The 16,849-nt window shown below is 39.0% G+C and overlaps 1 protein-coding gene across 16 annotated transcripts in view; it reads left to right on the forward strand.

Annotated features, from left to right (window-relative positions):
- The first annotated feature begins 1,850 nt into the window (after window positions 1-1,850).
- The window catches only part of ZNF248 (zinc finger protein 248), a 61,229-nt gene continuing 46,230 nt past the window's right edge, over window positions 1,851-16,849 (forward strand). For 4 of the 16 annotated variants that reach the window (XM_037041325.1, XM_037041326.1, XM_037041327.1 and 1 more), the window contains exons 1-3: window positions 2,045-2,129; window positions 2,591-2,653; window positions 3,577-3,615. In XM_037041325.1, coding sequence (XP_036897220.1) covers window positions 2,603-2,653; window positions 3,577-3,615 — 90 coding nt within the window. In that variant the 5' untranslated portion in view covers window positions 2,045-2,129; window positions 2,591-2,602. The other 12 variants (XM_037041332.1, XM_037041336.1, XM_037041341.1 and 9 more) reach the window with 8 other exon arrangements.

Consider the following 16,849-nt stretch of genomic DNA (forward strand, 5'->3'; position numbering starts at 1 on the left):
CAGGTACATAGAAGTAGTTCAAGCGGAAGAGCACAATAGAATGTTCATACGCATTCCAGGTATGTCCTTTCAGGGTTGTAGTCTCCACTGACTGGTTGGTGCCAGAGCAGGGGGCATTTGTCATTGCAGCTGGTGTTGATATCAGCCATGTCATCATCCCACTTGGCCTTTCCCCATCTGGCCATGCTACTTTTCTGGGCCTGGAGCTAAAATCCCAACTAAGGCCTGAATGTTATCTCTAGGACTTAGTGTTTAAGGAAGTGGTCATGCAAGACTCATATGGGAGTTATTCGAGGATATTCTCCAGCCCCGTTCCTCCTTTAAGGAGAATCTATCACATGACTAGGACTGCCAATGAAAGGTGAGGGGAAAGTCCAAACTGCTTCACCCATGATATGCTAGGGGGAAAAAAGGTCACCATAGTGGTGAGGTCCTTGTTTTCCCAGTTTTGCCTATTGCTGCTATCCACCCAGGGTTTTCTTCCCTGCTGACTTTCTGTACCTGGCCTATCCCTCTTTTCTCTGCTCATGCCTAACTGCCTTTTACAATTATAATAATTATTCCTGAATTACTTTCTTAGTTTTGATAAATGTGCCATGGTTATATAAAATGTTAACATTAGGAGAAGCTAGGTAAAGAGCATATGGGAATTATTAGCTTTGTAACTCTTCTGTAAATCTAAAGTTATTAAAAAATTAAAAAATAAAAAGTAAAAAAAAAATGACATTGACCAAAAACAGTTCACTATATTTTGTTTCATAGAAAGCTCATCATAAAATGTGCCCCCCCCAAAAAAAAACCCTCACAGACACAAACAATAGTATAGTGATTTCCAGAAGGAAAGGGCAGTAGGGAAGTAGAAGAGGGTAAAGGCAGGGAGAGTGATGGAACATATCGTGTGTTCTCAACTTACGGTGGTGAACACACAATACAATATACAGAAAATATATTACTAATTTTATTACTAATGTCACCTCAATAAATTTAATAAAAATTCACCATAGCTGGTGAATGCTGGCCTGTGAACCAAAGGATCTGGGATAGATCCCCAGTCAGGGCACTTGCCTGGGTTGCGGGCAATGCGGTTCGCAAGAGGCAACCACATATTGATGTTTCTCTCCCTCTCTTTCTCTCTCCCTTCCCCTTATCTAAAAATAAATAAAATAAATAATTAAAAAATAGTAATATGGTCACAGGATCATACTGTGCTAAAAACGTCAGGAGGATGCTCATATAAAAGAATATATATTTGGTGTCAGGTAAATTTCAGTTGGTCTCAGGAAATGGTGTGTGCTCTCCACCTTATACAAAGTTTCTTACATAATGGCAATTTTTAGTATTAATACTAAATTGCTAGCTTGCGTTCCCCTCATTTTAGAGTAAGATGATCACAAATATTAGTTTAGATAAATTTATTTTCTGCTAAGAATTTTATCTAAAGTACAGTGACAACTGTTCACATTCAGACATGAAATTCATGCACACCTTTCCCTTCTCTTGAGAATCCTGGATCCAGACAGCATACGTCTCTCAGATAGCCATCTCTCAATTCGGTAAACAAGGCAGAAAAGTAGCTGGTTTCTAAAGGAGCAGATGTGGTGTTTATATTGGGAGAGGTAATCTGGAAAACGTAGTTAACATTTTACGTGACACTCACTGTCCTAAATGCTTTCACAGTGTAAACAATTTTAATATTCATAAAAACCTTATTAGCTACGTACCGCTATTAGCATGCTTTTACAGTTTAAGAGGGGGAGAACCACATTGTCTGGCTAAGCCGCCATCCACCCACCCTGCCGTGTCCTCCCTCTGCGCATGCGCAACCCCGCCTCCTCCTCCTCTCGGGCTAGTTCTTCCGGGCCTCCGGCCCTCAGGGGTAAACAATCTCGGGCCTCCGCGTTCACCCGGGTAGGAGGGTGGAAACGAGGGTCGCTGGCGTCCACACAGTTTACGGGTGAGGCGGTGCCCCTTGATAGGGAGAAGTCCTACGAACCCCAGCGGGACTACAGGCGTCTGCAGCACTTACAGCTGAAGGGAGGGAGAAGTCCTACGAACCCCAGCGGGACTACAGGCGTCTGCAGCACTTACAGCTGAAGGGACGCCGGGTGGGGATTTACCTGTCCAAAGAGGTGAGTGTTGGCGTGGGACACGGGCTCTCGAGCTTCCAGGGTTTGAGGGCGTCTAACCCATATGTGGAACAGACAGCGTCCTCGTGTGGCTGTTGATAGGGAGTGCGTGTGTGTGACGTGTGTGCTTGGGGAGAAGTACGCGTGCGCGATAGGTTTTTTATTTGTGAAATGCGGGCACCAGGAATACTTGCCGTATTATGTTGTTGTGAGCACTTATATCTTGTTAGCTGCTTTATATTTCTTTATGTATGTAATACGTGCGACTGGAGCTTGAACAAGTTTTCAGGGCCTCCATTTTTCAGTTTAAATCATTGGGGAAATGGAACAGGGAAGGGGTTGGACTAGCTAGCCACAAGGCCCTTTCTTACCTCTAACATTCTCCACATTCTATTAATATGTGTTTTAATAATCAATACTCTTAATTATGTTTTCATTTGTTGTTATGTATAATCATGACACAGTATCCTGAAGCCATGGACGGCTGTGTGACGTGGAAAGTCTGGGACAAATTTCAGAAGAGAGAGGTGAGATGGAGCTGAGGGGTGGGTACATAAGCTACATAATAAATGTCACCCTTTGGAGAGTTTAGTCAGGGATGAAACTAAGGAAATACTGTCATAACTCTTCTCTAGATACCTTGTACTCCACTCATTCTTGATTTACTCTTAATTCTTTCTAGAGGTGAGCTGCCCCCAGTGTCCCATTGATTGTTGATGGCGTCTAGAGAAGTACTGAGGTTTCCTCTCTCCTTTATGCAGACACAGGATGGTAGTGCCAGCAGGTCTTTTTTGGATTATCTGGTTTGATCTCATTTGAAAGATTTTTTAAAACGAGTATGCTGGGATCATGCGATTTGTTAGGTGGTGGAACCAAGATTGAAAGCTGGGTCTGCAGATTCCTAGCTACTGTCCATTTTTCTCACTATTAGGTCAAATTTAGTTTCTAAATAGGAAACTAAATAGGAAACTAATTAGGTCAAATATTAGTTTCAAATCCTAATAGATCCTTTTGAAAGTTATAAGCAGGTTAGAACAAACATTTAAAAATTTACCTTGTCTTAAACATCCCCATCCCTTTTTCAGAGGTTTCTTGGATTATTTGACCTCAAGGGATCAATGGTGTTTGCAGGTAAATAGATAAACAATGTGGCTTGAGGGTTTTATTCCTTTACAACAGTTTTAACAAATCCATAGTGCTTCCTACTTTAGATTATTATTCTATGTAAACTTATGTTTTTAATTTTTGTGTCACAGAACCTAAATTGATAATAAATCACTAAGAAACTAATGTTTACATTCATTCAGTGAAAAATATGTCTAAGCTCAACATATATCAGAGCTACACATGGACATGTAAGACTCTTGTTTGTGGAGCTGAGTAGGCAGGTGAATGCAGGAACTGCAAGGCAGGGCAAGTTCTCCTGACTGCCTTCTTCCTTTTCCCTCAGCACTGCTTTCTTCAAGAACAGAAAATGAACACATCCCGGGTGAGTTTTTTTGTTTGTTTATTAATCCCCACTTTTTTAAAATGTGTTTTCTAAAAATTTGTAAAGATTAACATTTTTATAATGAAAAAGTAGAAACAGGCATAATTTTACATTAAGGAAAATGTAGGAAGAGTAGGAAATCCAAAGTGGGACAGTTGGTAAAATTAGGTGTAAGATAATTAATTTTACAGATAACCAAGTTATTGTAGAATTTCTTTGATCTTTCTAATAACAATACTGAAATAAATGCATTATATTGCCTGTAATCATTGCTTGGTGGAAACAGTACAGTGCTAAGTTTAGTGCATATAGTTTTCAGATTTGAGTTGATAGCTCTTTCATAATCCTTCTTGATCCAGGAATAAAATGAAGATCTGGTTGAATGGAGAGACTTTATGTTCCCAAAATAACTCCCCATAAATGTTTATGTCAGCATGTTTGTATTTCTACCTTGAGGAGTAGACATTTCTGCCTTTAATTTCTGCGTTTGTCATTCACATTTCAACCCAATGAATGCAGTCTTGGTCCTTCACCACTGCTAACTTGAATCAGCTCTGGAAAAGGCCACCAAATTGTAGTAAAATCCAGTTTTTGTTTTTGTCTTTTTTGACCCCTCTGCAGTATTTGACACTTTTTATCTGTAGTCTGTTTTGAAAGTCTCCTCTGTTGTCTATGATACTGCCCTCATAGCTATCTTTTCATAACTCTGATAGAATTTCTAACACCCCATGGAGTGTCTTTTCTTTTTGCTCCTGACATTGCTTTATCCCTGGGTTATTACTTGTCCGTTGCTTATCTATGCTTGGCCCATTGTTCTCCTCAGCCTATGTATTTTTCATGAACAGTATTATCTTTTTTTAAATAAAAGTTTTTGAATTGGTAATATATTAACATGGTTTAAAAAGTGATATAGAAGATCATAAGTAAAACCTTACATTCCCCTTCTCTCTATACCTGATGCTCCCTCTAAGTACAGTTACATTTATCATATAAACCGAGACACTTCAGTAAGTGTCAGCCTAGTGACACTTAAGAGTGAAAGAGGTTCTACAGACAATTATGCTGGAACAACTGGCATATATTAGTACACTTCCAGACAAATTGGAGTGTTATGGCTGCCCTACTATTGATATCCATTATTAATAGTTTTTTTGTTTGTGTTCCAGGTATTTCTTTATTCAGTTAATAGAAAATATGTATGCATGTTCTTGTATGTCCTCTCTCTTACACAGAAATATATTATCCTTAAATGCTTCTCAAGTTTAGATGCTGCTGTACATCACTGGCATTTTGTTAACATACTGATTTTGATGTAATGAGCTGGGTGGGGCCCTGAATTCTATATTTCTAATAAGATCCCAAATTAAGCTGATTCTGTTGTTAAAGGAATCACACTTTGAATAGCAAAGTGTGGTTTTTGCTGTTTTTTTTTCCACATCTTTTTTTATCCAGTCTCAGAGATCTCTCTGTAAAGAACATGGATTGTTGCTTCATTTTATCTTCATTTTATGTTACAACTGTATAGTAAATCATTTATGGATGTTCCATAGTTTATTTAACTAGGTGTTAACTACTTCCAATCTTTTTCTACTATAAGCCATGTTTTAGTGAATAACCTTATACATATAGATTTATTCTGTCAGATAAATTACCAGAAGTAGGATCACCAGATCAGAGGGTGAATACAGTTGATAATCTTGATCAGTTTTGTGGGATTATAATATCATTTTGTATTCCCTTTGCACAACATGAGACTGCTTATTTCTCCATACCTATTCTTTATACATTATGTGGTTCAACTTTTGGCAACTGATAGTAAAAAGTGGTGTTTTATGTAGTTTGCATCTGCAATATCCTAACTGTGAGTGAAGCTGAATATTTTTTCATGTACCTAGAAGTTGTATTAATGTTTCAGTGAACTATCTGTTCTTACCTTTTGTCTATTTTGCTCATAGGTTTTTGGCTTTTGTCTATTTTTTTCCAGTGTCTAGCTAGCTCTTTATATACTCATATTAGGTATACTAATGGTTGTTTATTATATGAGTAACAATTTTCTGGTATGTCATTTGCCTTTTGATAATTGTCCATGATATTTTCCCCCAATGCTGATATTTTGTTTCAGAAGACCACTTTCACTTACTCATAGGATTTCCTTAGGTTCCAATTGGCTGTGGCACTTTCTCAGGCTCTCCTTGTTTTTGATTCACTTGACAGTTTTGAGGAATACAAGTCAGGGGTTTTGTAGAATGACCCTCAATTAGGAGTTGTCTGCTCTTTTTCTCATGTTAGACTGGGATTATGGGTTTCTTGAAGGAACAGGTAGTGTCATTTGGTCATGTCTAATCAACCGTAAAAGTTCTATCAAGTTGATATATCATTGCTGATCACCTGGCTGAGGTTTTGTGGTCAAGTTTCTCCACTGTAAAGTTACTCTTATTTCCTTTATTTTCAGACTATATTCTTAGGAAGTAGGGAGTGTTAACTTAAAAATAAAAAGGCTTGCCTTGGCTGGTGTAGCTCAGTGGATTGAGCATGGGCCTGGGAACCAGATGATTGCGGTTTGATCCCCAGTCAGGGCACATGCCTGGGTTGCAGGCCAGTTCCCGCAGGGGACACACCAGAGGCAACCATACATTGATATTTCTCTCCTTTTCTCCTTCCCTTCCCCTCTAAAGATAAATAAATAAAATCTTTAAAAAAAATAAAAATAAAAAGGCTTTTTGTTATTATTGATTTTAGAGAAAGAGAAAGGATAAGAGAGAAAGAAATCAAATTGATTGGTTGTTCTGCTTATTTATGCTTTCATTGGTTGATTTTTATGTGTGTCCCGATGTGGGATCAAACCCAGAGCCTTAGGGTATTGGGACAACACTCTTCTGAGCTACCCAGCCAGTCCAAAAAGGCCTCACTTTAAATAAAGTGAGAGGCAGAAAGTATTGAGGTCAGTCTTTGGGAATCATTAATTCAGGCTGGAGCCAAAGTACTGTTCCAGTTAGGAGACAAAAACAGTGGGTACTTATCTATAAGAAAGGGGAGGGAACAGTTACATCAATAAAAAGAAGTTATTTCTGTTGCTGCAGATAACATAATGGTGCTAATTCTAAATAATGTTTTTTAATGTTTTAAAATTCTATTTATAGTTGTGCTCATTTTTACTTACTTTTTCAAATATATTTTATTGATTATGGTATTACAGTTATCCCATTTTCCCCCTTTATTCCCCTCCATCCTGCACACACCCTCCCACCCACAATCCCCCCCTGCATACCCCCTCCCACCCACATTCCCCCCCTTTAGTTCCTGTCCATGGGGTCATACATATAAGTTCTTTAGCTTCTACATTTCCTGTACTATTCTTGCCCTCCCCCATCTATTTTCTGCCTACCATTTATACTACTTATTCTCTGTACCTTTTCCCCCTCTCTCCTACTTCCCTGTTGCTAACCCTCCATGTGAGCTCCATTTCTCTGGTTGTGTTCCTGTTCTAGTTGTCTGCGTGGTTTTTGTTTTAGGTGTGGTTGTTAATAACTGTGAGTTTGCTGTCATTTTGCTGTACATGTTTTTTATCTTCTTTTTCTAAGATAAGTCCCTTTAACATTTCATATAATAAGGGCTTGGTGGTGATGAACTCCTTTAACTTGACTTTATCTGAGAAGTACTTTATCTGCCCTTCCATTCTAAATGAAAGCTTTGCTAGATAGAGCAATCTTAGATATAGGCCCTTGCCTTTCATGACTTGGAATACTTCTTTTCAGCCCCTTCTTGCCTGTAAGGTCTCTTTTGAAAAATCAGCTGACAGTCTGATGGGAACTCCTTTGTAGGTAACTATCTCCTTTCCTCTTGCTGCTTTTAAGATTCTCTCCTTATCTTTAATATTGGGTAATGTCATTATGATGTGCCTTTCTGTGTTCTTCCTTGGGTCCAACTTCCTTGGGACTCTCTGAGCTTCCTGGAAGTCTATTTCCTTTGCCAGATTGGGGAAGTTCTCCTTTACTATTTTTTCAAGTGAGTCTTCCACTTGTTACTCTTCCTCTTCCCCTTCTGGTACCCCTATAATTGGGATGTTGAAATGTTTAAAGATGTCCTGGAGGTTCCTAAGCCTCTCCTCACTTTTTTGAATTCTTGTTTCTTCATTCTTTTCTGCTTGAATGTTTCTTTCTTCCTTCTGCTCCATATCATTGATTTGAGTCCCAGATTTTTTCTTGTCACTGTTATTTCCCTGTACATTTTTCTTTACTTCCCTTTGCATAGCCTTCACTTTTTCCTCTATTTTGCAACCATACTCAACCATTTCTGTGATCATCTCGACTACCAGTGTTTTGAATGCTGCATGTGATAATCTGGTTATCTTTTCATCACTTAGTTCTCTTTTTGAAGCTTTGATCTGTTCTTTTGTTTGGGCCATATTTCTTTGCCTCCATTTGCCTATTATGTAATAAGGGGCAGAGCCTTAGGTATTTGCCAAGGCCAGGGTTGCCTGGCCCCTTTGCAACCCCCTTTTCTACTTTGTGGTGCTATATGTGGGGGAGAGTGGTCAGAGAGGGAACAGTGCTGCTTGTTCGGCTCTCGCTGGCTTTCAGTCACTTCCCTTGCTACCCGCAAGTAAATTGGGCCCTTTGGTGCTGATTCTTGGGTGGCAGGTTTGTGTATGTTCTAGGACCCTGTGGGTCCTCTCCTACAAACTCTCCTGTGAACCTGTGAGTTTTTCCTGCCACCACAATGCCCACAAATATTTACAGCCAGAGGTTTTGAGGTTTTATTTCTCCACACTGGTACCCTGGGTTGCATGGTCTGTCTTGCTCCTCAGTTGTTCATGCCGATTTATCTGCAGGCAAATGTGGGACCACCTAGTCTGCCAGCCACCACCTTGCCCACCTTCCCTGACCTTGTCACCAGCTTGCACCTTGCTACATATTCTCTCTGCCTCATCTGCCCCTCTTTGTCCCTCCTACCAGTCTGAATGAATGCTTCTTTAACCTCTTGTTGAAAGACTCCATACAGTTTAATTTTTAGCAGTTCTGCTTATTTTTGTTTTTAATTATGTTGTTGTCCTTTTGGTTGTGTGAGGAGACAAAATATATTTACCTATGCCTCCATCTTGGCCAGAAGTCCCCATTGGCTTCTTAATACAGAGAAATCGAAGACATTTGTGTCTCTTAATAAAAATGTCTGTGCTATAATATGAAAACACATGTTTCTGGAAATTATAAAATATTATATAGAGAATAGGAAATGTTAAAAAAATTGCCAATCTAAAAAATAGTAAATACTTACTTTTACTTCTTATAAAAGTAGGGTTTCTAATGGTTAAAAATTCTAAATATGAAAAAAGTTGATATCTATTTTCAATAAAAGATGGTATAAAATAAATAACTTTACCTTATATATTAAATGGCTAAAGTTAAAATATTATATAGGCTTTTTAAAAATTAAGTTTTACCATCAATGATGTACTTTTGAAAAGCTACAATTTAAATTTTATTCCTGATAAAAAGAACATTTTCCTGTATTATTGGTAAGCTTTTAATAAGTGATTATAAAAAGAAAACAAAGATTTTATTTAAATAATTTCCTGTGCTTTTTATCATCAGATCTTTAATATTGAAAGTACACTGAGTTTTCTCAACATTGGAAAGCAAAAATTTTGCTTATGACTATTTAATTTTCTGTATTTGCCTGCAAAGTCTTTATACTGTGATTAAATAAATACCTTAAGTGTTCCACAATGACCAAATGTTTTAAAAGTTTTGATCTGCTGACAAATATTCCAAGATACAAAATAAAGTCTTTTTTGACTTTGACATTGTAAAGAACTTTGAAATTGTAAAGAACTTCTTCAGACATAACCCTGACACACCTCTTAAGTTCCCCCCCTTTACAAAAGTATGAAATTAAACTAATTAGGCTTACTTGGCATATTAAATTACATGGAAAACATAGCCAAATAATGATGCCAACAAAACTTACAGTATTCCCCTGCTTCTTAAAGTTGTGATTGTAAACATTCCCCACAGAGACTAAGAGAAAAAAAAAATTTTACGTGGACTTCTTAAAATACAAACTGCTGACTTACAGCCAAGATGGAGGCGTGGGTAGGCACACTGTGCCTCCTCACACAATCAAAAGAAGGACAACAATTAAGAAAACAAATAAACAACCAAAACTGCCAGAAAATCAAACTATATAGGAGTAAGCCAACTAAGGAGTTAAAAAGGAAACATTCATTTAGACTGGCAGGAGGGGTAGAGACAGGCAGCTATGGTGGAGAGGACTCACAGCAGGCAGCGGCTGGAGGACCAGGAAAGGAGAGGTGGAATCCAGCAGAGTGGGTGGTCCCGCATTTGTGTGCAGATAAACCAATATGAACAACTGGGGAACAAGACAGACCATGCAACCCAGGGCTCCATGTGGGAAAATAAAGCCTCAAAACCTCTGACTGAAAAAAGCTGTGATGGTTGAGGTGGCAGCGGGAGAATCTCCCAGCCTCACGGGAGAGTTTGTTGGAGAGACCCACAGGGTCCTAGAATGTACAAAAACCCACCCACCTGGGAATCAGCACCAGCAGGGGGGCCCAATTTGACTGTGGGTGGCAGTGGAAGTGACTGAAAGCTGGCTGACGGCTGAGCAAGTGACATTGTTCCCTCTAGGACTCCTCCCCCACTGACAGCATCACAACACAGGGATATGGTTTGTCCCTCCCTGGTGAACACCTAAGGTTCTGCCCCTTACTATGAAAACAGATGTGACAAAACAAAAAAAAAAAATGGCCCAAATGAAAGAACAGATCAAAGTTCCAAAAAAATNAGACAAATACCATATGGTTTCACTTGTTGGGAACTACCCTGCCTGGTTTCAGGAGCTGTAACCCCCCCCCCCCCCCCCCCCCCCCCCCCCACCCCCCCGCGGCGCCCTCTGCNCCCCCCCCCCCCCCCATGGCTAAGGCTAAAAAAAGGACCTTGGGAACATTAGCCACAAAGGAGACAAAACTTATCCTCCCAGTAGGGGCACAGCCTCTGCCCCCTTTACTTCACCCTGCCTGGCCCCAGGGTGAATGACTGGTTAGCCAATGATAGGAAGATTCCTCAAAGTAGGGATGACTTAAGACAGGCAGAGTCACAAAGGAGTCATCAGGGAAGGACTTAGGGACAACAGAAAAGGGGTGAGGTTCCATCATCCCTCAGCTTTGTCATAGCCTGAGTCCTCATTCTATCTGTAAAAAGTCTCCTAATCTCTTGGCTGCCTGCAACCCCCACCTGACTTAAGCCTAAAACAATGCTGGAAGTGGCTGTGGCCCTGTGGTGGAAAGGATGGTTGCCCGGGGCAATCAGGCCTAAGAAAGAATGCATAAAATCCTGTGAAGCCTGCTTTGCTAAGAATATTCTCAATTTAAATGATAAGGGTCCAAGCATAAAATGAGTTTGTTTCCCAAAGTTGTATGGCCCTTTGACTATCTGACCCTGACTCAGAATGAGCCATATAGTTCTTTGAATGTTAACCATTATTTAATCATTACTTCCTGACAGTGAATGAGCTTTACATATGTGCCCAGTATTCCTATGCAAATTAAACCGGATAAAAGCCCATTGAGGAACAGGCTCAAAGCACTTCTTCTCTGAGAGATTGGCCACCTTTTCTCCCCAAGCAGATTATGTCTTGGTAGAATTATTCTCATCTGTGACAGATGGGAGGGTTCTGTGGGCAGAGCCCCCCCAGTTGCAACTAAGCAAAGAAGAGAGAGCCAACCTATCAGATGCACAATTCAGAACACTGGTAATCAGGATTCTCAGAGAATTGGTTGAGTATAGTCGCAAAATAGTGGGAAAAGTGTAGGCTATGCAAAAGGAAATAAAGGAAAATGTGCAGGGAATCAACAGTGATGGAAAGGAAACCAGGTGTCAAGTCAATGGTGTGGAGCAGAAGGAAGAAAGAAACATTCAAGCAGAAAGGAATGAAGAAACAAGAATTCAAAAAAGTGGGGAGAGGCTGAGGAACCTCCAGGACAACTTTACATGTTCCAACATCCGAATCATAGGGGTCCCAGAAGGAGAAGAGAAAGAGCAAGAAATTGAACACTTATTTGAAAAAATAATGAAGGAGAACTTCCCCAATCTGGCAAAGGAAATAGACTTATAGGATGTCCAGGAAGCTTAGAGTCCCAAAGAAGTTGGACCCAAGGAACCACAAGCCAAGGCACATCATAATTACATTAGCCAAGATTAAAAATAAGGAGAGAATCTTAGAAGCAGCAAAAGAAAAGGAGACAGTTACCTACAAAGGAGTTATTGTAAGATTATAATCTGATTTCTCAAAAGAAACCTTGCAGGCAAGAATGGGCTGGAAAGAAGTATTCCAAGTCATGAAAGGCAGGGACCTATATCCAAGATTTCTCTATCCAGCAAAGCTATCATTTAGAATGGAAGGGCAGATAAAGTGCTTCCCAGATAAGGTCAAGTTAAAGGAGTTCAAAATCACCAAGCCCTTGTTATGTGAAATGTTAAAGGGACTTACCTTAAAGAAGAAGAAGATAAAAAATATGTACAACAGCAAAATGATAACAAACTAACAGCTATTTGCCGCTGCCCGCAGCAGCAAGGGTGGTCGCGAGGTGAGGTGAGGGACTTAAAAGAATGGAGAGGACCATGAGCTCTGCTGGCAAATGGCAAATTTATTCAAGGAACAGCTGTCTTATATACAAACTGTTAATGCCTAAAGCAAGACTGCAGGGAACTAGAAACAATGTTGTTTTTCAAAGTTCGTGCACTCCCTTAAGCTATCAAAAGGGCAAGAAGTTCTCATAACCATCTGGGAACATGACACCTGCGCCAGAGTCTTGTTGTGTCCTTCAAGGCTGGGAACTAGAAGGTTAGGAAAGTGTCAAGATACCCGCCGGCTCCAGGGACCAGAAACCAAGCTCATCCACCATTCTCACAGTGGAGAACTCTGTCCTTGGTCCCCTTATGGCCTGGCGGGCCCCTACAGCTATTAACTGAACAACAACAACAAAAACACCCTAAGCAAACTATAACAGGAACAGAATCAGAGAAATGGAGATCACACTGATGGTTATCAGCAGGGAGGGGGAGGGAAAAATGGGAGAAAAGGTATAGGGAATAGGAAGCATAAATGGTAGATACAAAGTAGACAGGGGGTCGGTAAGAATAGTATAGGAAATGGAGAAGCCAAAGAACTTACATGTACAACCAATGGACATGAACTAAGGGGAGGGATTGTTGGTGGGGCGGGTGCAGAATGGAAGGGAATAAAGGAAGGAAAAAATGGGGCAAGTGTAGTAGCATAATAAAGTATATTAATTTGAAAAGCCAACAGTAGGTACACCATTCATTTATAAATTAATATTTTTAAACTTTCATTGTATTGCAACAGATAACATGAACTTACATTTGTAAACCCAATTAAAATAATACTTATATTAAATGTTAAGAAATTTAATGAAATGTGTTTTAATAAAACCTAAAAACTTAAATCACTATTAATATTAAATAATAATTTCTAACATCATGTAATACTGTAATGCATTTTGGTTACATTCTGTCGTATTTCTTTCTTATATAAGTACTAAATTTTGGTGGGCATATCAGATAACTTTATTATAATTTTCTTTTTTAACAGTAAATAATGGATACATATTTTCTTTTTTTGTTTTGTTTAAGTGCAGTTGTCTCCATTTTCACCCAACCATGTCCCTATCCACCATCCCTACCACCCACCCTCGAACCTACCTCCTTTGGCTTTGTCTTTGTGTCCTTTATACATGTTCCTTGATGGCCCTTCCCCTATTATCCACTATTATCCCTCTACCTCCTTCTGTCTGATTACTGTCAGTTTGTTCATTTCAATATCTTTGGTTGTACTTTTTTTTGCTTTGTTTTGTTCATTAGGTTCCATTTATAGGTGAGATCATATGGTATTTGTCTTTAACCACCTGTCTTACTTCACTTAGCATAATGCTCTCCAGTTCCATCCATGCTGGATGGAAGGGTAGGAGCTTCTTCTTTCTTTCTGCTGCATGGCATTCCATTCTGTAAATGTACCACAGTTGTTTTATCCACTTATTTACTGGTGGGCTCTTAGGATGCTTCCAACTATTGTAAATTATGTGCTGCTATGAACATTGGGGTGCGTATGTTCTTTTGAATTGGTGTTTCAGGATTCTTAAGTTATAATCCCAGCAGTCGTGTTGCTGGGTCAAAAGGTAGTCCCATTTTTAGTTCTGAGGAAATTCCATAGTGTTTTTTCCACAGTGGCTGCACCAGTCTGCATTCTCACCAACTGTGTTGTAGGGTTCCCTTTTCTCTCTAACCTCTATAACACTTATTTCTTGTTGATTTATTAATGGTGGCCATTCTGCTGGATGTGAAGTGGTATCTCATTGTGGTTTTAATTTGCATCTCTCTGATGGCTGTTGATGCTGAGCATCTTTTCATATGTCTCTGGGCCCTCTGTATGTCCTCCATGGAGAAGTGTCTTTTAAGATTTTTGCCCATTTTTTAATTGAATCGTTTGTCTTCCTAGAGTGGAGTTGTGTGAGTTCTTTATATATTTTGGAGATCAAACTCATCTTTGAGGTATAATTTGCAAATATGTTTCCCATACATTTGGTTCTCTTTTCATTTATTTATTTATCTTCAGAGGGGAAGGGAAGGACAGAGGGAGAGAAATATCAATGTATGGTTGCCTCTCATGGGTCCCCTGCCAGGAACTGGCCTGCAACCCAGGCATGTGCCCTGACTGGGAATCGAACCACGATCGTCTGGTTCACAGGCCCACACTCAATCCACTGAGCTACACCAACCAGGCTAACTGATGTTTTTGTAAGCAGTGCAAAAGCCTTTTATTTTGATGAGGTTGCATTTGTTTATTCTTTCATTTATGTCCCTTGTTCTAGGGGACATAATGGTGAAAATGTTGCTGTGTGAAATATCTGAGATTTTCCTGGCTATGCTCTCTTTTTATGGTGTCATGACTTACATATAAGTCTTATATTGACCTTGAATTTATTCTTTCGCATTGTGTAAATTCATGATTTTTATTTTCTTGCTATGTAGATGTCCAGATCTCCCTATAGTATTTCTTGAAGATGCTATTTTTGCTCCATTTTTTGCTTCTGCCTCCTTTGTTGAATATTAATTGACCATAGAGAATTTGGTTTATTTCTGGGCTCTCTGTTCTGTTCCACTGGTCTATTTATGTGTTCTTATGCCTCTACCATACTGTTTTGTTTACAGTGGGCTTGTAATACAGTTTTATATCAGGTATTCTGATTTCTCATACCTTGTTCTTTTTCAAAGTTGCCACGGCTATTCAGGGTCATTTACAGTTATATATAAATTTTTGAAATGTTTGTTTTGTATCTGTGAAATATATCATTGGTATTTCAGTAGGGTTTGCATTGAATCTGTAAATTGGTTTGGGTAATATGGTAATTTTCATGATGTTAATTCTTCCAGTGTATGAGTACTATATATCTTTAGAGGGGAAGGGAAAGAGAGAAGGAGAGAAATATCAATGTATGGTTGCTTCTGGTGTGTCCCCTGCTAGGAACTGGCCTGCAACCCAGGTATGTGCCCTGACTGGGAATTGAACCATGATCGTGTGGTTCGCAGGCCCTCGCTCAATCCACTGAGCTATACCAGCCAGGGCTTACTTCTCTTTCCCGTTTGATTGCTGTGGTTAGGACTTCCAATACCATATTGAATAAAAGTGGTGAAAGCGTACATCTTGTCTTGTTCCTGATCTTAGTGGGAAAGCTTTTAATTTTTGCTCATTAAGTATGATGTTGGCTGTAGGTTTCTTGTTTATGGAATTATCATATTGAGTAATGGTCCCTCTATTCCCACTTTGCTGAGTGTTTTTATAGGAAATGGGTGCTGTACCTTTTCAAATAATTTGTTCACGTCTATTGATATGATTATGTGGTGTCTGTCTTTCCTTTTGTTTATGTGATGTATTACAGTTACTGATTTACAAATACAGTAACATTCTTGCATCCCTGGGATGAATCCCACTTGATCATGGTTTATGATCTTAACACATTGGTGAATGCAGTTTGCCAATATTTTGTTGAGGATTTTAGCATCTGTGTTCATCTGCAACTTGGGCCTGTAGTTTTCTTTCTTTGCTATGTCTTTATCTGGTGTTGGGATTAGGATGATATTGGCTTCATGAAAGAATTTGATAGTCTTCCCTTTTCTTGGATTTTTTGGAATAGTCTATGAAGGATAGGGATTAGCCCTTTCTTAAATCCTTTTTAAAATTCATCCCTGGAAACCATCTGGTCCGGGCTTTTTGTGTGCCAGGAGATTTTAAATTACTGCCTCAATTTCATCACCTGTTATTTGTCTCTTCAGCCTTTCTGTTTCTTCATTCAGTTTTGGAAGATTATATTGTTCTAGAAATTTGTCCATTTGCCCATGTTTTCAAATTTGTTTGCATATAGTTTGTAGTACTTTCTTACAGTCCTTTGTATATTTGTGGTTTCAGTTGTAATCTCTCCTCTTTCATTTCTCTTTTTGTTTATTTGGGTCTTTTCTCCTTTTTTCTCTGAGTCTGATTAAGGGCTTGTCAATTTTGCTTATCTTTTCAAAAAAGCACTCTTGGATTTATTGATTTTAGATTGTTCCTTTAGTCTCTGTGTAGTTTAATTCTACTGTCATTTCCTTCCTTCTACTCACTCTGGGCTTTCTTGTTCCTCCAGTTTTTGTAGATGTAGGGTTAGGGTGTTTTTTTAAATGTTTCTATCTTTTTAGGTAGCCCTGTATTGCCATGAACTTCCCTCTCAGGACTGGCTGGCCTGTGTCCCATAAGTGTTGGACTGCTGTGTGTTCATTTTCATTTGTTTCCAGAAACTTTTTGATTTCTGCCTTGATATCATTATTGACCCACTCATTGTTTTTTAGCGTGCTATTCAATGTCCATTACTTTGAGTGTTTTTGAGTTTTTTCCTGGAGGTTTGTTTCTAGTTTCAGGCCCTTGTCATGTGAGAAAATGCTTGATATGATTTCAGTTTTCTTGAATTTGTTGAGGCTTGTTTTGTGTCCTGTTATGTAGTCTGTCTTTGAACATGTTCTATGTACTTTGAAAAAAAATGTGTATTTTGCTTCTTTGGGATGAAACGTTCTATATATATCAGTTAAGTCCATTTGATCTAGGGCATTTTTTTTTCTGCCTTAATGTCCTTGCTGATATCCTTGTTTGGAAGATCTATTCATTTTTG

Source organism: Sturnira hondurensis, unplaced genomic scaffold, assembly GCF_014824575.4.
Source record: "Sturnira hondurensis isolate 20B ecotype Veracruz unplaced genomic scaffold, ASM1482457v3 Scaffold0002930, whole genome shotgun sequence".
Lineage (NCBI taxonomy): Eukaryota > Metazoa > Chordata > Mammalia > Chiroptera > Phyllostomidae > Sturnira > Sturnira hondurensis.